The 20,920-nt window shown below is 58.6% G+C and overlaps 1 protein-coding gene and 1 long non-coding RNA gene across 3 annotated transcripts in view; one reads left to right on the top strand and one right to left on the bottom strand.

Moving 5' to 3' along the window:
* The window catches only part of IGSF8 (immunoglobulin superfamily member 8), a 22,097-nt gene continuing 1,177 nt past the window's right edge, over positions 1–20,920 (bottom strand). The window contains exons 2-7 of one of the 2 annotated variants that reach the window (XM_048828384.2): positions 12,481–12,855; positions 9,494–9,961; positions 8,405–8,818; positions 7,529–7,933; positions 6,167–6,319; positions 1–4,603 (exon numbers count right to left, since the gene is read on the bottom strand). In XM_048828384.2, coding sequence (XP_048684341.2) covers positions 6,204–6,319; positions 7,529–7,933; positions 8,405–8,818; positions 9,494–9,961; positions 12,481–12,855 — 1,778 coding nt within the window. In that variant the 3' untranslated portion in view covers positions 1–4,603; positions 6,167–6,203. Of the gene's footprint in view, positions 4,795–6,166; positions 6,320–7,528; positions 7,934–8,404; positions 8,819–9,493; positions 9,962–12,480; positions 12,856–20,920 lie in introns of both variants that reach the window. The other variant, XM_048828383.2, reaches the window with a different exon arrangement.
* Positions 20,412–20,920, top strand: part of LOC142070082 (uncharacterized) — a 7,735-nt gene continuing 7,226 nt past the window's right edge. The window contains exon 1 of the long non-coding RNA XR_012666015.1: positions 20,412–20,552. This is a non-coding gene — a long non-coding RNA (uncharacterized LOC142070082). The remainder of the gene's footprint in view (positions 20,553–20,920) is intronic.

Raw genomic sequence — 20,920 nt, forward strand, 5'->3', positions numbered from 1 at the left:
TAGAAAGAACCTAAATGTATTGTTTTATTATTTTTAAAATGTCATGATTTTTAAGCTAATCTTCTGATTTGTGGGGAATGGAATGCAATTCACCACTGAATGATTAGCAGTTCTGCTCCCCCCACACCGAGTCCCCTGGCAACCCAAAGCTGCAAACCTGAAAGTGAAACGGATTAGCACCCCATATGAAATTGGCATGCCTGTTTCACAGCTGGGAGGGAAAGGGGAGTATCAAGCAGGACGCAATCTGCCTGCGCAGTGACATTGCTGTTTGGACTGTTAAAGTCTTTCCATTTCCAACAGGTGAGGCTTCACCCACAGCCCTGGCAAAGCCAGCCGTTTGCGATATAGGATTTCCCTCTCAAGTTTTCCCACTCTGAAGCTCTGCTGGCAGATTTTGGCTTGACCCTGGGCTGCTCCCCGAAGACAGTTTCACCGTTTACCTGCCCCATCTACTCCAGCCCTGTGCCCAGAAGCCCAGGCAGCGACTATAAAAGGCCATTGTGCAGCGCTGTGGAGTTATAGGCAGGCCCTGGGGAACAATACAAGGAAATGCTCTTTGCTAGGACGGGAACCTCCTTGTGACACCACATCACGTTACCAACTGCTGCATGATCAGGCTTGAAGCTGAACCTGCCTCCCCAGCAAACAGCGTGGGGGTGGGGGATTCAAAACCCTCCATACCATGGCCCTGATCCTGCCATCAGAGCCACATGGGCAAACTCTGCCACTATGGGACTCCACACAGGCACATGGGTCACAGCCCAGATGGGCCTTATTGTGCTACCATGCCAGGTCAGGTATCCAATCTACAGAGGGAGACAAAATCCTCAGGCCCATAGGGGTGGGGGGATGTGGGGGGGTTAAAGGTCTGTCCTGAGACCCCTTTCTGCCTGTGGTTGGGAGCAAACAGAGGGGTACCGTGGTCCTTTCCAAGGGCAACAACTAGGATGAGCCCCGCCAGGGTCACGAGGAGGGTGGGGCAGGGGAGACGTGGGGGGGTTAAAGGTCTGTCCTGAGACCCCTTTCTGCCTGTGGTTGGGAGCAAACAGAGGGGTACCGTGGTCCTTTCCAAGGGCAACAACTAGGATGAGCCCCGCCAGGGTCATGAGGAGGGTGGGGCAGGGGAGACGGGCTAGGGAACTTCACCAAGATGGGCTTTCTACAGCACCTGAAAACTGCCCCAGTGCAGCCAGGCAGAGGGGCTCAAATTGCTGCAATGCCTTACGCTGATGCAGCCCAGAACACAGATGCTGACAGCTCCCACAATCCCCATCCCAGGTTCTGATCAGCCCATCGTACAATGACCATGGGGGAAAACACAGACACTGGGTTTTTCTGACACTCGCCCCAGGCCATTCTGTGAGGCAGTGGTGGTGATTGAAATAAAACCCAGGAGTCTCCGGCTTTAACCACTCAACAAAGCGCCCTCCTTCAGATTCTCCATCCCCGGGAGTTACAGGAAGCCTCATTAAACCAGGAAGATTACAAGTGACTTTGGGCAGCGAGTGAAACCTCTGGGTTCAGATCCATTTCACCAGGCTAGGCTGGCTGCTTCTGGGAGTGGTGCAGGGCCAGGGCAGGCAGGGAGCCTGCCTTAGCCCCGCTGTGCTGCCACCCAGGAGAGCGCCAGCTGTCTGGAGCCCACACCCCTCACCCCCACCCTCTCCCCCAGTCTGGAGCCCCCTCCTGCACCCCAACACCGTGCCCTAGTCCTGAGCCGCCCCAACACCCAAACTCCCTCCCAACCCCCTGCCCCAGGCTCAGTTTGGAGCCCCCTCTCACACTCCAAATCGCTCGGCCCCAGTCCAGAGCCTGCACCCCAACCCCGTGCTCCAGCCCTGTGAAAGGGAGTGAGCAAGTGACAGAGGGAAGGGGGATGGAGTGAGCAGGGTGGGGCCTCGGAGAAGAGGTAGGGCGGGGTCGGCCTCGGGGAAGGGGTAGGGCAAGGGTGTTTGGGTTTGTATGATTAGGCAACCCTATCATGGGGGCCCTGGCTTTCCCACACGGGGTTTCCCTCCACTGCCCCATCTATTCCAGCCCTGTGCCCAGAAGCCCAGGCAGCGACTGTAAAAGGCCATTGTGCAGCGCTGTGGAGTTATAGGCAGGCCCTGGGGAACAATACAAGGAAATGCTCTTTGCTAGGACGGGAACCTCCTTGTGACACCACATCACGTTAATGAAAAATGAGTCCAACTCCCCCACCCCTGCTCCCAACATGGGCCAGGATTTCCATGGCAACGGATTAGATCCACGGGAGAGACTTGGGGTCTGCAGGAATCATCAGTCACTAAACCTAAAGGCAATAGGCCTGGCAAGGCTCTGGGGTTCGCACACGTGAATCCCGACCCGTTAACCCCTCCCTAGGCTCCCTTGAACAGTCGGTCAAGCTGAATTGCGTGTGGCTTTGTGACTTAAACCAAATCTGAGCTGTACTCTCCAGAGTGAGAAAAAAAAAAAAACAACCCAACAACCAGGCATTAACCCCTCCCGTGCCCCCCAGCAACACCACAGTTACTACCCAATTTAGCAGGTGAGCCAAAACGGAAATGTTTATAAAATGGACTTTCTAGAAACATTCCACATCGACCCTGAGTTCCGGAAAACGGCTTCCCTCTCTAACATGCAACATAAAATGGTTACAAAGGTTTGGGATGATCTCTAGTGATGTTATACCACACCGTCATTACTAAATCTATCTAGATCTCTGTATAGCGCTGTGGATAGACAGGATCAGATCCTCTGCTGGGGTTAGACACCCTCATTCAGCAAAGCGTGTGTTTACCTGTAAACACAGGAGCATTCCCAGTTACTTCAATGGAACAAGTGGCTGATTTCGAGGGCTTTGCTGCATCAGGGCCAGATGGCTCGGGCCCTTACAGCAAGGATTCGATCCTGCCGAGTGGCGTCCTGTTGAAGGAGCTATGTTGATTTTCACCAGATAAGGATGTGATCCTATATCTCTAAAAAGAGACTAATAATTTATACATCTATGTACAGTGGTTGTCTCTATTTAGTGCTTATCTGTATAAACGTGTTATTTTCCAACACATACTATACTGTGCTCGTCTGATAGGGTAATTTTGGGAAACACCCCATTGTGCCAAGACCAATCACAGGAACGACCGTTACGTGGGTAGAGGTTTTTCTAAACCGTGTCAGCAACGTGTACGGCCGATTGCCCTGGTTTTAACAGCGACATTCCAGGCAGCTTTGGAAAATCCTGGCTGTCGTATGACTGTTACATTAAAACCACAACATCAAAACCAACCGCTCTTTTCTAAAGCCTGGCATTCTAGGCGACTCCCCAGCACCCAGAAGAATAAAGGGCAAGCAACGCCAGCAGCCCAGCGGCGGTTCTCACCCTCTGCCCAGTGCCTTCGTTTGGCATGTCTCTTGCCAGCCTGGGCACTTTCACTCTTGCAGGGACCTGGGGGAAGGTTTCATTAAAAACCTGCCACCAATTGTTTTAGCCCCTCTCCACAGATATCAGGTTTTAGGATCTATTTAACAAACGCAAACTCCATGGCCACTGATGCATGTGTCCCTTTAAGAGAAATACATGAGCCGGATTCTGCCGTTTACACCACAGCTGGAATCCTGGCTCCACTGCAGATCATGGGGGGTTTTCCATTGACTTCAGTGGGGCCAGGATTTCTCACAGTCAGGGTAAAATGCCATCAGATCAGCCTGAGAGCACAGGTGCAGTGAGCATGAGGGATATACCAGGATCGGACCTGTTGGCTGCAAAGGGACTGCTCTGGGGGCAGGCCCAGCCACTGGTACTGAGTGTTTCCAGCCACGGAGTGGCAGGGAGAGGCTGCTCGGCTATTCCTGAAGGCAGAGCTGGGGTGCAATTAAAACCTCAAGTGGGGGAGGGGGGACCAAGGAAGGCTGGAGCCCTCAGTCCTTTGGCATTAGAGTCCCTTTCTTCTCTTACACGAAGGCAGATGCCTCTCCCCTCTCAGGTCACCTGAGGTCACATAACCATGACCCGAGCATAGGTCATCAGCATGATTTGCACCCAGGACCTTCAGCTCTAAAGCACAAGGCTCTACTGCTCCGGCTAGAGGAGTTCCCTCAGCTGGCAACAGTAGCAGGCTGTTGTCCACGTTGTAGGCTACAAGCACGTTACTGACTCTGAGGTCTCCAGTAGATCAAGTCTCAGGTTCCCCAGAGCACAGAGCCACTGGGCTCCTCCCCTAGGGAATGATACACCCTTTCCCTGCGCACACGGCGAGGGCAGAGTCCACACATGTCTAGATCCACAGGACAGCCCAACACATGAGAGGGGAGGGGAGGGGAGACAAGAGTTACAGACAGAGGGGGTGGAGGATATAGAGTCTCCAGCAGCAACGTCAGCAGAGGGAAAAGCAGCCCCCACACTCCCACCCCAGGTCACAGAGGCCGGGTAGGGAAGGATCAGGGAAGCAGCGAGTCCAGGAGCAGATGAGACAGTGCCGCTGCTCCTCATGTCCTCCGGGGAGGGACGTCTCCAGCCTGGATGTCTCAGACGGATGCATCAACTTCTTGGGAGGGCAAAGTTTGGCCCCGATGCAGGACCCAGGGTCTCTCCCATCTCTCGCCAGGGTCTTGCCTGGATCTGGGTTGAGTTTAGAAAAAAAAAATGGAATGACTCAAATGAAGGAGGAAGCCAGCGTGCAGTCCAAGGAGCTGAAAAGCTGCCCAAGCCGGTCCAGGGAGGTAAGAAGTCAGAAGTCACAAGTGGCGGGAAAAGAAGGGAGCCCAGTGGCCTGAGTGAAGGCTGACAGGAGAGCGAGATGGAGCAGGCACCTGCAGAGAGAGAGAGGGTAGGATCAAGGGCAGCCGGACCAGGAAACCCCAAAGAACCACGGCCAGTTGGCTTAGAACGAGACCTGGGCACAGAAAAAAAGCTTCCGTCCCCTGGAAATATTTCACCTGTTTTTGGTGCTGAATCAGGAGGAGGAGGTCAAAATGTCACAAGTTTCTCACAGAAGTTCAAAGAAATGGCAAAACGCTGTTGAGTATTGAACGGATCTGAAACAAACCATCTTCCTGTGCCACCGCGGTGCCTCATGGGAGTTTGTAGTTCCGGTGCCTCACACCCCCATTCTTCCCTCTGGGTGGGCTCGGAGGCTGAACTACAACTCCCATGAGGCACTGCGGCCACACAGGAAGATGCGCTTTAATGTTGAGCGGATTTGGAAGAAAGAACAAAACATTCTGGTTCCGTTCAACAAACCAAGATGTTTCCATTGAGGTGGAACTGGACCCCAAACAAAGGATTTTGCTGAGATTTATGTGACGGGGGAAAAAAAAAAACCCAAAAGTTTCAGCAAAATCAAAGTTTTTCCAAACTTTAGAAACATTTGGTTTTGTGGCAACTACATTTTCCATCAGAAAAAACATTCTGATAGAAAATTTCTAACCAGGTCTAGTTAGAACCCAGAACCCTGCCACTGGAACTAAAGGAGAATCTCCATTAGCTGTTTGCAGTACAGGGGTTATGACAAATAGTGGAGTAGATCTGAATCCATCCAGTAGAGGGCAGAAGACACGCACAAATTTAAGGGCCAGCTTTTAACACTCAGACCCACCTTCCCAGCCACACGCAGACTAAACCTCTTTAGTCTCCGATTTCTCCTACGTGGCCTGTCGTGTGATCCGAAACTATAACACAACAGACCCAAGACTGGCCCCAGGTGCAGCATTTGATGCAAATCATTCATATGCTTTTGATTCACACCCCCTGAAAGCCTGGCTCAAGGGGGCCTGGAGTGGTGCTCCCCTGGGACTTCACACTGTATTTGGCAGGGCTGGGCACAAGTTGGGGGAGGTGGGGAGCAGCAGATCTAGCTGTGTGTCGGGGATCAAAGAACACCCACCAATATGGAGCAGAGCTGCCCCAAGAAGGATCATGGATGCAGCATTTCCCATCGGATCCCCTCTACCCCCATCCCTTCAGAGGGCGCACAGAGTGTGATCCATATGGGCAGTGCCAGTTCTCCCAGCCCCCGGGGGAAGTAAATCTGCTGCCCAAGAACAACCTGGGCACACAGCAAAGCCTCTGGGAGCGAGGAGCCCGGCCTTGCTCTATGGCATCCCCCCAGCAGGAGAGGGTAGGTGAAGGGGCATAATGCAGTTCCCTCCCCCACCCACGCCCCTTGCTCAGAGGCCAACTCACCTGCAGTGCCCTGGGGCCGGTCTCTCGCGTGCGTGCTTCACCTCTTGCGGAGCCGCCTCATAAAGCAGCAGGTGATGGTGGCGAGGATGGTGATGCCCGTGAAGAGGGCGCTGGCGACGCCCACGATGAGGGGGATGAACAGGGTGTCCATGACTGGGGGGGAAGAGCAGAGAGGCCCGTCAGACCTGGTGCGGGAGGGGGCTTTGAGCAACCGGGCCCGGGGGCCATCAGCCGGAGAGCTGGCAGAGAAGCCGGGTGGCAGGAGGTGGAGAGGGCTTGGACGGGAGGCGGATTAGCTAGGCTGCCCTCTGGTAGAGGGCACAGAGCCAGCCCCATCTTGCCCAGAGGCACCTCCCAGCCCCACAGCAGCTTCTGCTGTCAGGCTGGACAGATGCATGGCGCATTGGGGGGCAGCACTCAGCAAGGACACACGGTGGGGGGAGGGGGGCGGGAGGGGAATGCACCAACACTCACCCAGGACTATGGGGGGGGTGGCGTCACACCGGCACTCACCCAGGGCGTAGGGATACATGGAGAATGGGCAGCACCGAGTGTCACTCACCCATGGCGGAGGGATAAACCGGGGAATGGGGGAGATGCGGCACACACAGCACTCACCCCGGGCGTAGGGATACACGGGGAATGGGCAATGCCAAGCGGCACTTGTCCATGGCATAGGGATAAATGTAGGGGGGTGCACGCAGCACTCACCCCGGGCGTAGGGATACACGGGGAATGGGCAACGCCAAGCGGCACTTGTCCATGGCATAGGGATAAATGTAGGGGGGTGCACGCAGCACTCACCCAGGGCGTAGGGATACACGGGGAATGGGCAACGCCAAGCGGCACTTGTCCATGGCATAGGGATAAATGTAGGGGGGTGCACGCAGCACTCACCCAGGGCGTAGGGATACACGGGGAATGGGCAACGCCAAGCGGCACTTGTCCATGGCATAGGGATAAATGTAGGGGGGTGCACGCAGCACTCACCCCGGGCGTAGGGATACACGGGGAATGGGCAACGCCAAGCGGCACTTGTCCATGGCATAGGGATAAATGTAGGGGGGTGCACGCAGCACTCACCCCGGGCGTAGGGATACACGGGGAATGGGCAACGCCAAGCGGCACTTGTCCATGGCATAGGGATAAATGTAGGGGGGTGCACGCAGCACTCACCCCGGGCGTAGGGATACACGGGGAATGGGCAACGCCAAGCGGCACTTGTCCATGGCATAGGGATAAATGTAGGGGGGTGCACGCAGCACTCACCCCGGGCGTAGGGATACACGGGGAATGGGCAACGCCAAGCGGCACTTGTCCATGGCATAGGGATAAATGTAGGGGGGTGCATGCAGAACTCACCCCGGGCGTAGGGATACACGGCGACGGAGTTGGACTTCACAGCCCCGGCGTTGTACCAGCTGCGGTCAGGGTAGCGCACCCAGGCGGTGACGGCGCAGTGGTACCTCCCCTCGTCGGATGGCTGCACCCCGTGGAGCCGCAGCCGGTGGCACTGCGGCCCCACCTTGTCCAGACTCATGTCCCCGCCGGACGCCCGCCTGCTCAGCTCGGCCACGCCCTCGCGGCTCACAGACGCCACCATCCGGCCCTGGGGCTCCTCCTCCCCCATCGTCACCTCCACCCACCAGCTGACGGCCACGTGGACGGCCTGGGTTGACTCCACTGAGATGTTGCACAGCAGCTCGGCCGTGTCCCCGCGGTAGGTGGCGGGGACGGGCAGCCACGCGTAGACCTCCAGCACCACAGCTGCAGGGGAGAGACAAGGGCAGCAGGAGTAAGTGCACCGGAGCTATGGCCTGGGGCCCAGATGCTGAGCCCCCAGGCCCAGCAGGGTCTGAACATCCCCCACCGGCTGAAGCCTGATGCCAGCAGAGGCAGAGGGTCTGGGGCCACACATGGAAATGCAGAGAGGAGGGAACATCTAAAAAACATCACAAAGTTGCCCTTAAGGCATCCCCCAGCAGAGGGCGCTGTAGGGAACAGGGCAGGAGAACTAGCTGTGGGGGGAGCTCCTAAATACTCCAGCCCCGGCCTCCCCCAGCAGGGGGCGGGGCAGGAGCGCTGGCTATGGGGTGCTCACACCCAGGCCAATCACACCCTGTCGGAGCAATAGGAATCAGCATGGCCAGGGGCACAGGGCAGACAGCAGGAGTAGGGGTGCAAAGGGGGCCCCCCCCCAAATGCATGCCAGCCCCCCACCCAGTCCAAGCTTTGTACCTTCTGATTTCATGTGCACCTTCAGCCCCTGCGAGCTGCTGCTGGCCACCTCCCGCAGCTGGGCATCAGGGGAGCGAATGTAGGCCCGGGCCACACAGCGGTAGGTGCCCGCGTCCCTTGGCTGGGCTGACTCGATCCGCAGCCGGTAGGAGCCGGGGTCAGGTGTCAGCTTCTGCAGCGAGACTTGGCGCCGGCCCACTTGGCTGTTGGCATAGCTCTCCCCAAGGACGGCCACCCCGTCCGTGTCCAGCTGCGCCACCAGCAGCCTGTCCCCCTCGCCCACCTCCCAGCTCACGGCGTATGCCACGTGGGGCGCAGGCGGCACGGGGCCTGATAGGTTGCAAAGAAGCTCTAGGGCATCTCCAGCACTGAGCCGGACCCTGGGCGGACTGGCCGACACTGCCAGCTGGCTCGCTGAAAAGGAACCAAAGAGAGAGCTGGGGGAGTGAGAGCATCCACACAGCCCCATCGGCCCCGCCCCAAACGACCCCATGCTCAGAGATCATTCCACCTAGCACTGACATGTAGCCACCTCTGGGGTGGAGCATGGCTGCTGTTTAACAGCCACACAGCAGTGCTGCACAGCAGCTGAGGGCAGGGGGTGAAGGAGAATTCTGCATTCACTTTGAAGCTGCCTGGGGGAGGGGGGGCGCGAATATTTCCCTGCCAAGCTGCTGAGCCCTTCACACAAACCTCAACCTGTGAAGCCAGCCAGGGGAACCACAGAATCCAGCTCCCGCGAGGCCCAAGGGTCTGATTCCCTGCCACCTTGCCCCACTTGGTCACTTGCACAGCGATCGTGCAAACACGAGTGCTCTGATTTGCGCCCACTTTGCACCGGAGCTGCACTTTGCACCATCTCGGGGGACAACAGGCCATGCGGTCCCTGCTGGTGGGGACAGACCAAGAGGCAGGATCCCGACAGGCGCAGCGCTAGCAGCTCACGCAGGGCCGGTGCCTGATCCCCCCGTGCCTGACAGGCAGCATCAGCAAATGCCCTGCTGCCCCATACTGCCCTCCTCATGGGAGCCCAGCCCAGCAAGCACCAACACAGGACGTGGCTTGGGGGTGGAGCCAGCCAGGACTCACCGATGGACTGGACAGTCACCTGGGCCAGCGCTGCCCGCTTCTCAGCAATCAGCTGCCAGCTGCCGTCGGGGTCCTGGATCCATTCACCTACTGTGCAGTGGTAGGTGCCCGCGTCCCCCGGGCGCACCTGCCCGATCACCAGCTTGTACTGCTCACTGCCTGCCTTGGCCACAGAGAGCTCCCCAGCCCGGTACCGCTCAGCAAAACTCCCGCCAGCTTCCACGGCGAAGTCGCGGCGCACCCCGACCACCTCCTGCAGCGTCTGGCGCCCCACGGGGGCATCTGGGGCCGACACCCCGAAGGAGACGGAGAGATGGGTGTGCTGCTGCGTCTGGCTCTGGGCCGTGCAGCTCAGCTGCAGCTCCTGGCCCTCCGACAAGCTGAGCTGCAGCGGGGAGGTGCCAGCCATGCGGCCTCGGAGATGGGGCCTGGGTGTGGGGGCCAAGACCCAGAGCATGTCAGGGATCACTGCAGGGGTGCGGAGAGAGAGAGTGAGACATAGATGTGAGCACGGTCAGGCCTGGCTTTGTCTTGCTGGTCACTGGAGTTCGGGAATCAAAATGCCCAGGGATGACCCCTCAGCTCCACCACTCAGGGAAAGTGTGTGGGGGAGGAGAGAGCTGGGGGGTGCCGAGTCAGAGCCAGATTGGTCCATGGTTCCAGAATGAGTTTGGGGCAGAACCAGGAATAGGACCCAGGAGTCAGGCTCCCATCAACCCTCTCCCGCTCTAACGGCTCTTTCCCTTTGATGTCCGATATCTTCCCCCCCCCCCAGACCCCCCATAGCTTTAATCCCCTTGGACGCTGCCCCATGGCCATAAATGCCTGTAGGCCACAGGCTGATGGGAGAGAAAACCCCGCAGCCCTAAGGAGACCCCAAAGCCACAGCTCGCCCTTTGGCTCCTCAGCACCCCCTGCTGGCTGAAACGGGGGGCTGGAGCTATCCCAACACCAGGCAGAGAGTCCCAGAGCAGCTCAGTCACTAGCCCCTGCAGGACACTGAGGTCCCAATGGGCCACGGAGCCCAAACTCCACTCTCACCCCCACGGGGCGACACTGGCCAAACCCTTGGGTTGTAGCCACAAGGGGCCTGATCCTGTTCGGGCCTAAGCACTCAACTCCCAGGGCAGCCACTGAGCCAGGGCGCAGGTTTGCAAGCTGCTCTCTCTGGCCCAGCAGCCTTTGTGGAAGTTGACGATGCCTGGCAGGATTGGGCCCCTAAACCCAGCTGACCCCCCGCAGCTTTGGAGCCCTTTTCCAGAGCCTCTGGATGGCAGAACACAGCCTCTGCTAGCCCAACTCCCCTACCCAGCACTGGGGCTCAGGCTGCCCGGCTCTGGGGCGAGCGCACGGCTGCCTCCTGTCCAAGGGGGCCCCCTCCAGGACAGGGCTGATGCCCATGGCGGGTGGGAGCTGCTCCAGGTCTGTAGATAAGAGCCAGAGCCCTGGGCCTCTCTGAGGTGAAAGACCCTATTGCGCACCCCACCCATGCCAGGCAGGGAGAGCGTGAGGTATAGGTGGGGGGGCGGGGGAGATGCCTGGATCTCCTGTGCATCTGCCATGCCCCAGAGACATCCCAACCCACACCCCTCTCACCCAACAAAACGAATCCCCCTGCTGGGGCCTGCTCTGCTCTGCGAAGGCTGCAGCATGTCTCCCAGCCCATCCCGCTCAGGAGCTCGCTGGTCCTCTGGGAAGACCCCAATGAGCGAATCCAAAGAGCCCAATCAAGTGGGAACATCCCAAGGCGCAGCTGGCTCCTGGCCAGGCTGCAGGGTATGAGGAACTGCGGGGTTCCCCATTCTCTGTCCCTGGTCCCTGGTTTCTGAAGAACAAGCTCCAGAGGGGCGATATGATCTCAGCCATCCATGCTGCGTTGCCTGGCATGCGGGCGCCGGGGATTCCCACAAGTCGCTCCCTTACAGGAAAGGAAAAAGCCCCGAGATTCCCCTCAGGGCAGCAGGGGGACAGAGCGCGTGAGGGTGACTCCACACCTGGGTGCAGTCACTTTTCACCTCCTCAGAGCCAGGCCCAGGCCCCACGAAGGGCCCTAGCACAGACAGGTACCTGCAACACAACACTCCTCTGGCTCCATAGCCGGTGCCGGGAGAGTCAAGCGCATGCCCGTCACTGGGCCCTTTTTGTGTATATAGGAGACTCTCGACTCAGCAGGTGCCCTAGGACTGGGACAGCAGGGGGCTGGGGGTCAGGACTGAGGGGCATCAGCAGAGCTGTTGGGGGGAGTAGCTGAGACAACTGAGGGGGGCGGTGGGTCAGGCTTTGGGATGCCTTGTACTCCCCATATTCTAGATCATACTAAGCTCTGCGCATGGTATAAATTACGGCAGCCTTGAGGTTGCTCTAACTTGGAACCCTGGGGGGGGAGTAAGATAGAGCAATCTCAAGGCTGCTGTAATTTACACTGTGGGCAGGACTTGGTATGATCCAGACTATAGGGAGTGCATAAAACAGAATCCTCCCTGAAGCAACAGACTGAGGGCAGAGAGCATTTGTACAGCACCTAGCGCAATGAGGCTCTGACCTAGGCCTGGCCCTTGGGCACTACCATGGTACGGAGAACAAGTACAGGGTCAGTCACTATAGCGGCCTGATGCACCGCAGCCACCCACCTCCTCGTGCCTCATTTGCACCAGGCTGCAGGGTATGAGGAACTGTGGGGTTCCCCACGCTCTGTCCCTCTTCCCCTTTCTGAAGAACAAACTCCAGACGGGCGATATGATCTCAGCCCTCTTCACTGGCCCTCGTCACTGGTGCAAGTGACACACACAAGGGTCTGGGTGGCAGCGGAGAATTGGGATCTTTATTTTAGGGATTCATCTTGGCACTGGGGGGGTGGGCGATAAGGGGGGTTTACAGCCACCCTCCCTGTCTTGTCCCCAAGGCTGGAATGGGGTAACTGGGAGCCAGGCGGTGTGCATGGGGCAGCCCCCAGCCCTGGAGTCCCGAGTTGCACGGCACCCAGGTACCTTTCAGCACCACCTTGCTGCTGTAGTTGCCATGGTACATGGAGTCGGTGGTGGGCGTGTAGCACTCGTAGACGCCGGCGTCCTCGGCCCGCAGCCGGGCCACGCGCAGCTCCACAGCGTCGCCATGCAGCCGCTGCACCGAGACCTCGCCGCTCTGCACGCGGGGGCTGAAGAGGGCGTAGGGGAAGGCGGGGTCCCTGGTGCTGACTATGCCGATGGAGATCTCGGGGGCCGTCGGGCGGTACAGGAACCACTCGAAGTGCTGCAGCGTGGGGCCCTCGTACTCCGAGACGCTGCAGGGGATGGAGATGGCCGTGCCCTCCACGCGGAACAGGGGCCCTGGGGGCAGGTGCACCTCCCGCGCCCCACACAGCCCTGCAGAGAAGGAAGGGGAGGCGTTAGCGATAGGGGGAATTACAGAGCACAGCCCGTCTCATCCCTCAGCGCATAGGGGCCGAGGAGCTCCCATCCCCCACCTCTGTGCCCCCCTGGGGTCTGTGTCCCCACAGTACACTCCTCTTCCCAGGAACCCCACAGTACTTCTCCTGGGGCTCCTCTAGGGGCCCCAACCCCTGCCAAGCACATCCCCAGAGCCCCACCCCCCTCATTGTGCCCCCATCACTCCATCATCCTTGCACGCTCTCCTTCTCAGGCCCCCTATACATCCCCTGGGGGGTCCCATGTCACAACTAGCCGTGTACTTCCTCTGGAGTGAACAGCCCCCAACCAATGGGCTCCATCCCCCATGCCTCCAAGACCCCATCCCCCAGGAACATCCCTTGGACCCATCCTCCACCCAAGCAAGTCCAGAGCACCGCTCTCCCCAACAGTCAGTTGTTCTCAGCCCCCAACTAGCAACATGCTGCTTGTCTCCCTCTAGAGGCTGCTCCACAACAGGACAACAGCCTACTGCTGCCAGCAGCATCACTCCTTCAGCTCCAGCAGCGGAGGCCAGGGCCATGGTGCAGGAGGCCCAGAGTTCAAGTCCTGGCAATGTGGGGGTATATGAACTCCCACTGGAAAGTGGCTTCCTCCACCCTGGCCCTAGGTGCCTTGGCTCCTGGTGCAGAGACCAGGCCAGCTGGCGGCGGAGGGAAGGGAACTGGAGTGGCTTAAGGGGAGGAGGCCCCGGGACATGGATCACAGGTGGGAGCAGATGGGACTTGTGGACAGATAGCATCCATTGAATCCCTTGGTCTTTCCAGCCCTGGATCCCAGACCTCTTCACAGCCCCGACCCCGAGAAGCTAAACCTCCCAGCCCCTGCTGCCGCTGCACAGGGAGGGGGAAGGGGCTGCCCCAGGTCACACATCGAGTGGCTAGGAAAGGAACCCAGGAGTCCAGCTTCCGGATCTGTGCTCTAACCACTAGAGAAAGCTGCCTCAGGTTTGGTTTACAGAAACCGAGGGGCAAGTGATGATTTACCCCCTCCCCTGTCATTCAGTCCCATAGCAGGGAAATCCTTCGCACTCCCCCTGTCCCAGCCCCCCTGCACCCACTGGACTCAACCACCTGCTTCCAGCACAACTGCATCCCCCACATCCTCTCTCACCTGTACAGCTCCCAAGCACATCTCAGGACCCAACACCTTCCCAGAGCCAGCTGCACAACTTCCCCCTCTGCTCCCCCAGCATCGGCCACCCTCCTCTTCTGCAGCCATCTCAGCACAGCCTGCCTCTCTGCCCCCACAACTTCTCTAGTCAGCCCCGCCGCTTCAGGCTACCGAGCACACTCTCCATCGGCCATCACAGAAGTGTCACTTTTGCTGTGTTGCTTTCGTCTGCGAAGTGGTTTCAGATGGGGCCAGATTCCAGGCTGCATCCCCAAAGCGATCCCACACCGGGTGGGGGGAGCAGGTTGCACTGCTACTGCAGAAGCCGAAGCAGCCCCCAGCGTAAGCCAGAGCAGCCCCAAGGCAGCTCTAACTTATGGCAGCTTCCTCAGAAAGTCCGTAGGGCTACATAGCTCAGCTGACTCCCCAGGCCTGCGAGGGGGCCACATAGGTGCTCCTGAACCCAGGGAGGGTGCTTCTCCCCCGGGGGTCTCACAGCCGCTGGAGCTCCACAGAGATGAGGAGTGGGGTTGGTTTGGAGCCTGGCATTGGGGTCAGACTCAGCTCACCAGCCCTTTTCTCCCCCGCCCGGCCCTCTGCCCCATGGCTACTCCCAGTCCACAGCTGCCGGGAGCACAAACCATGACGCTGCCCGGGATTCCAGATACTGGGCCCAACCCCTTCCTGCTGGGAACTGGGTCAAGGCACAAGGGCCCCAAAGGGCAAGCAAGGAGCCCCATCAGCCCTGGATCCAGTCCTTGCTTTCAATCACAGGTGGCATGAGTGTAGGAATCTCAGACCAATTCCTGGTGAACGTTTGTCTCCATTACAAAGCCACAGGATTAGGCAGCATCTGCCCTGGGCTGGGACAGCTGGGGGTGGGGGGACCTGTAGGCTGGAACTGAGGGGCAGGGAAAGGGGGAGCCCTGGGCTGAGGTAGTGGGGGGGGGGCTGTGGGTCAGAATTGAGGGATGAGATGGGAGCCTTGTGCTGGGATAGCGGGGGGTGGGGCTGTGTGTTGGAATTGAGGAGTGGGAGAGCCCTGGGCTGGGATAGTGGGGGGGGTTGTGGGTTGGAATTGAGGGGCTGGGGGAGCCCTGGGTAGGGAAGGGGGAGCTGTGGGTTAGAACTGAGGGGAACCCTGGGTTGGGATGGCAAGGGGGAGTGGGGTTTGGAATTGAGGGGCAGGGGGAGCCCTGGTGGGACAGTGCGGTGGCATGGGCTGGAATTGAGGGGCATTGGCAGAGCCATGGATCGGGGCGGGGGGGGTGCCCAGTGCGGGGACAGCAGGGGGGGCTATGAGTAGGGACTGACAGGCACTGGAGGAGCTGGGCGGGTGGGAGACTTTGCCCAGCTCAGCCGTTCCCTCGTGAGCAGTAAATTTGCTTCCAGAAGCCAGAACAGTGACTGGCTACATATTTGCTTCCTGCCTTGTGCTGGAGCCGCCTGCCTCGCTGGTGCACCAGCCCCCAAGGGCTAAACCCCTCGCGCGGGAGGAGAGACGCCAACACTCCCTTGGCCAGCAGCCAGGAGAACTACACGGGCATCAACTGACTTCCAGGGCGGATGGGGGAGCCGCTGCGATTCCTGGGGCAGTTCAGGGCGAGAGCTTCCCTCACCCTCCCAGCAGACAGACAGCTGCCCTGAGAGGCGCCTTCACCTGCAGCTCCCCAGAGGTCACGGCTGGGAAGCAGGGTCGGGAGGCGGGAGCCAAGCCAGGGGTCTAAGCCCCACTGGTATTATGGTAGTGCCTAGAGATCAGAGGGAGGGCCCCCTCGTGCCAGGCGCTGCATAGGCGCACAGGGAGAAACTGTCCCTGTCCTCGAGAGCTCACAGGACATAGGAGGGGAAACTGAGGCACCAAGCAGGGAACTGAGGTGCCCAAGGCCAGTGGCAGAGCCAGGAACAGACCTCAAGTCCCAATCCAGTGCTCCGGCCTCGAGCTCACACTGCTACAACCTCAGCTATTTAGCAGCTCCTCAGGAAGAGCTAAGAAAAAACATCTCAGCACAGAACAAATCACAAGCCAGAAAAGGGGCCTAATTCCCAGCAGATTCCCCGATCAAACAGACTAGGGAGTGAGGCAAACCAGCCCCTGCCGGCTCTGCTCTGCAGCCCAACCCAAGGACCTTTGCTCCCGTCCCTGAGCGTTTCCACCCCTGCTCGTCCCCGCCCGAGGACAGCTAGTGCCAGCCTGACATGCCAGCCTTCGTCCCAGCGCAGACCCGGGTCTATTGCCTCATCCTCCACAGGGACAATCGGACTCGGCGCGCGACAGCTCTGGGATGCCGAGGGGACAATAGGGAGGAGGGGGAATGCAGCGCCGGTAGTGCTTGCAGCAGGCAGGATGCACAAAAGGCTCCTTCTCTTGCATTTGCACCGTGCAAGGCAAGCTAGCCAGACACACACATGCGCTGCACACCCGGGTCATGCCACCTGGCAGCTAGCTGAGATCCAGGCTGCTCAGACAAAACACAACAGGGACTGGGTCTCAAATGGGTCACGTTTCTCGGTGCACGTTAAAGGGCAGTGCTCGGCACCGATTTCGTTCACTCTGGCACAGACGCTCGTACCTTGATTTCAGCCCGGCTTCTCGCAGTTTTGCTTGTGTCGGCAAATTGACAGGAGCCAGCTAAACCGATCTAGCCATTTCCTGGCTGTGATTTAGTTAGACGGAGGCCGTTTCCGTGCATGGACTAGGTGCCTGAATGGGTGAACTCTTATAAGCCTGGCCCTAAGACTTCAGGCTGGATCACAGATGTCAAAGGACCATCGTGCTCCTGCGCGATCCAAGTCAGAGATTATCAAACAGATGCCCACAGCCAGCTCCATAACGACTGCATGAGCCAGAGTGGATCTTACAGACAGACACCCCACATCGCTAGGGCAGCCGTCCACTAGGTAATTCCCCTCCCTCTTAAAAATGTGCCCCTTATTTCCAGCCTGAATTTGCCCAGCTGCCACTCCCCACTGCTGGATCTCATTCTGCCTTTGCCTCCTGGACCAAGGAGCTAATTAACCATTAGGGACAAGACGACTCCTGTTTGTTTACCACACGCAGCAGGGCCTGATTCTCGTTTGCACAAAGGCCCGTTTACACAGACCGCCAGCGGGCGCCGAGGGGCCTTAGAGCCAGCACTGCCGAAACTCACCAGCCAAAATAATTGAAACCAGGTCCTGCCCCGAAGAGCTGACAGAGAAGGCAGAGAGGCAGGGGTGGGGGTTTTGCTGCCGGGTGAGCACCACGGGAGAAACAAGAGGTCCCTGTGTGGTGGCTGAGCAAATAGGAAGGTTTCCACATATAGGGAGCGAGTTGGGGGGGAAGATGCACTTACGGCAGCTGTGCCAAGGGGCCCGACCGGAGGCTCCCATTGGCACCAGAGTGGGGAATAAGCCTTAGTGGAGTCACTAGCTTTGTAACTGGCATCCAGGTACAGGATCACCCATGGGATCCCCGAGACGACATGTCCCTGCCCCTAGGGCGCCCATGGTGACGCTGGTACTGCAGGGCAGACGCAGGTAGGCCAGGAGCAAGCTGGCCAGCCAATGCAATCATGCCAGCCCCTAGCTCTCGCACAGCACAGCCATGATCCCAGCAGTCAGGCACCACCGCCACTCTCAATATGCCGGCCTCGGCCATATCGTCCAAGCACAAATGGGGAAACGGAGGCACAGAGCAGGCAAAGTGACTGGCCCAAGGCCACACACAGAGTCAGTGGCAGAGATGGGGATAGACCCCAGGAGTCCTGATTCTCTAGCCCGGCTCTAACTACTAGACCCCTCCACTTCCTGATAACTCCCAGTCAGACCAGAGCTAAGGCTGAAAATCCAGAGCCAAACACACCTGCCCGCCCCCACCTGGGCCATGTCAAAGAGACGAACAGCCCCTGCTGAGCCTCGGTGCTAACTGCCAGGCCGTGTGTGTGCTTTGAGATGTTCCAGGGTTCCCTATGGGCCCTGGGGGGCAGGGAATAGCTACAGTGTGCTCTGGCCACACCCGCTATGGGCCCTGGGGGGGCAGGGAATAGCCATGGCACCTGTGCTCCGGTCACGCCCCCATCTGCCCCTTGTGGGCCAGAGAGTCAATGGCTCATACCCTTCCCCTCGTGCCTTGATCTTAAACCCTCTCTAGAGGCAAACGGGGCTGGCTCTTCAGATCAGGGGCCCTTCCTTAGAGCTGCCTTTCTGCCTATCCCTAGCCGCCCCCACACCCCCCTCACTTGGAGCGGATCACAAGGCCCCGGACTCCAAGGCCCCCTTTTTCCTGGCACAGCCTCTCGTCCAGCAGCCTAGAGCTGCAGCGGAAAAGATTCGAAGGCGGCAGTTCGACACATTCAAGGTTTTTTTGAACCAGGGAGTGAATATTTTGTGGTGAGGAAAGTGACTCACCCTGGCTTTGGTTTCTAAGTAGCATTTCCTGGTTGGGAGGGTTTAAATTCAGCACAGAAAAAAAGATCAGGAGCAGATTCTCCCCCCCACCCCCTTTTTGGAAACTCAGGCTGGAAGGTCTGAAAAGTTTCACTCTTTGGGGGGCTCCTCTGGAACTTCTGGGCTCTGCTCCCGGTTCCCCTTTCCTCCCCTCCTCCCGACTATGAAACTGACCAGGTGTGCTGTTAAACAGACCGGGGGGATGACAGCTGAACTTGGGGGTGCCTGTGTCAACTGGGGGCGGGGGCTGTGAGACACAAGGAGAACGCCAGGCTCCCAATCTAATATTTAGCAGTGCATTTGCCTTTCTGCTGCTGGGCTTTCAAAATAATATATTGTGGTTTAAAATCAGAAGTCAGTTTGAGTGAGGATTTTTTGGGGGGGTGGGGTGAGGGTAGGGACTGTTTGATATACCTAGACTTGGGATTATTATTGTTTGTTTATATTACAGAAGTGCCTCGACTCCTCCGCTGAGATCAGGGCCCCGCTGTGCCAGGCGCTGCACGGATAGAGAGTCCCTGCCCCAGCTGAGATCAGGACCCATTGCCCCAGGTGCCGCACAGACACAGCTAGAGACACAGTCCCTGCCCTGAAGCGCTCAGTCTGCACAAAGGGTTTAGGGAACAGCAGATTTAAATCTTGATTTAAAATCTGCGGGTGATGGAGAATCCTCCCCAGCCCTGGGGTAAATTGTTCCAGTGCTTAATTACCGTCACTGTTAAAAATCTATGTCTCATTTCCAGCCTCAATTTGTCTAGCTTCAATTTGCAGCCACTGGCTTGAACCCAGATGCCCTGGGTCCCAATCCCATGCCACAGCCACAGAGCCTGTTTTCCTCTCTAAGGCATGGGGCTGAAATGCAGCGCGCGGGGGGCAGGGCGGGGGGCTGGCTCCTTCATGATGCCGAGAGAGCATAACAACTCCTCTCCTTTGTTGTCATCAAGGTGCAAACTGGGAACCTCAGCATCACCGAGCCCCATCTCTCCAGCGGTAGCAGTCCTAGGCCGTTATCTTCCAGCAGTCTGGAATGGAATATGACTCACGCAGCGCTGGCATGCTCGACTAATTCCTTGGGGTGTTGCAGGAGGAAAGCAGGGTCCCCAGAGCTTGATTCTCACAAGGTTCAATTACTCTGCCCGGTCACCAGGGCAGAGGGTGGGTGCTGCAGGGAAGAGACGGGTCTGGGAGCTGGGATGGAGCAGCCTGGGCGGTGGATCAGTGGTGTGGCCAGAGCACCCTGCAGTTATTTGCAGCTCCCCGGGGGAAGGAGGGGGTGAATTAGAGCAACCCTAAGGCTGTTCTAATTTACACCAGGGGCAGGCCAGGGCCTGGAATATAAGAAGTGCCAAGGTGGTTTAAAGCCCCTCCCTGCCCAGTGTCCCCAGGGCAGAAGGTTAATGAAAAATCAGGCCCATGACTTCTAGCTGTGATCGTTAAAAGGGCCCGCAGGGCCCGCAGAGCAACTCACCCTTCCGCAGGGGAATTGAGGGAGATTTATGCTGCTTCGCCACTGAAATTCCTTTGGGGGTGGGCAAAGCTCTGACCATGCGGTGCAACCAGCAAGCGCTCGGGCCTGGAACAGGGACCACGATGTCCCAGCTGGGGAGCCGTGGGGTGTGCAGACCTGGGGGCAGAGACTCCTCCTGAGCCCTGCCCCAATCCCCACCCCTCCCAAAGTCCCAGATCCGTCCATATTCACAACTTGGGGCCTGGCCAGCCAGCCCCAGGCAGGACAGATGGAGTCGCCTCCTGGGCCTGACCTGATCTTGCCAGGGCCTCATTTGAAGCGTCCAGAGCCTGTTCTTAGCATGTGGCACAAGGAGGACAAAACCCCCCCACCCCCAACCCAGGAGCCAGCCAATGATCAAAGCCCAACGGATCAGAGGGAAGCAACAACAACAAATGAGGATCAGACTAAATAAATGGAGAGAGACAGAAAAGACAACCCCCCTCCCACACACATACACCCAGCTGCCCGCAGAGGGCTGGGACCATGCCAACAGGCAGGTGCTGCGGTAAATGGGGGTCAGGCCCCATTGCTCTGGGGTGGGCTCTGGGTGGCAAAGGTAGCCCTGGAGGTGTGATCTGCAGGGGTAAGTGCCATGGGCACACATTTCATGGGGGGGGGGGTGATAAGTGGGACAAAGGAGTGGGCCAGTCTCTAGGCAGATGCAAGGCAAAGGGTTGTGGGGAGACTGGAGAAGGAGGGATCAGGTAGGGCCCTGTTTCCTTGGATTGGCAGGGGAAATCAAGGGATGTGAACCTTCATCCCCCACTATGGTCCAAGGCGGCTCCCCCCCACCTCCGCACTGCGCCCCCAGCCGCCAAGGGGGCAGGGCTCCCCTCCCCCCTTCGCACTGCGCCCCCCGGTCCCCAGCCGCCAAGGGGACAGGGCTCCCCTCCCCCCCTCGCACTGCGCCCCCCGTCCCCAGCCGCCAAGGGGGCAGGGCTCCCCTCCCCC

This window comes from Caretta caretta, chromosome 24, assembly GCF_965140235.1.
Source record: "Caretta caretta isolate rCarCar2 chromosome 24, rCarCar1.hap1, whole genome shotgun sequence".
Classification (NCBI taxonomy): Eukaryota; Metazoa; Chordata; order Testudines; family Cheloniidae; genus Caretta; species Caretta caretta.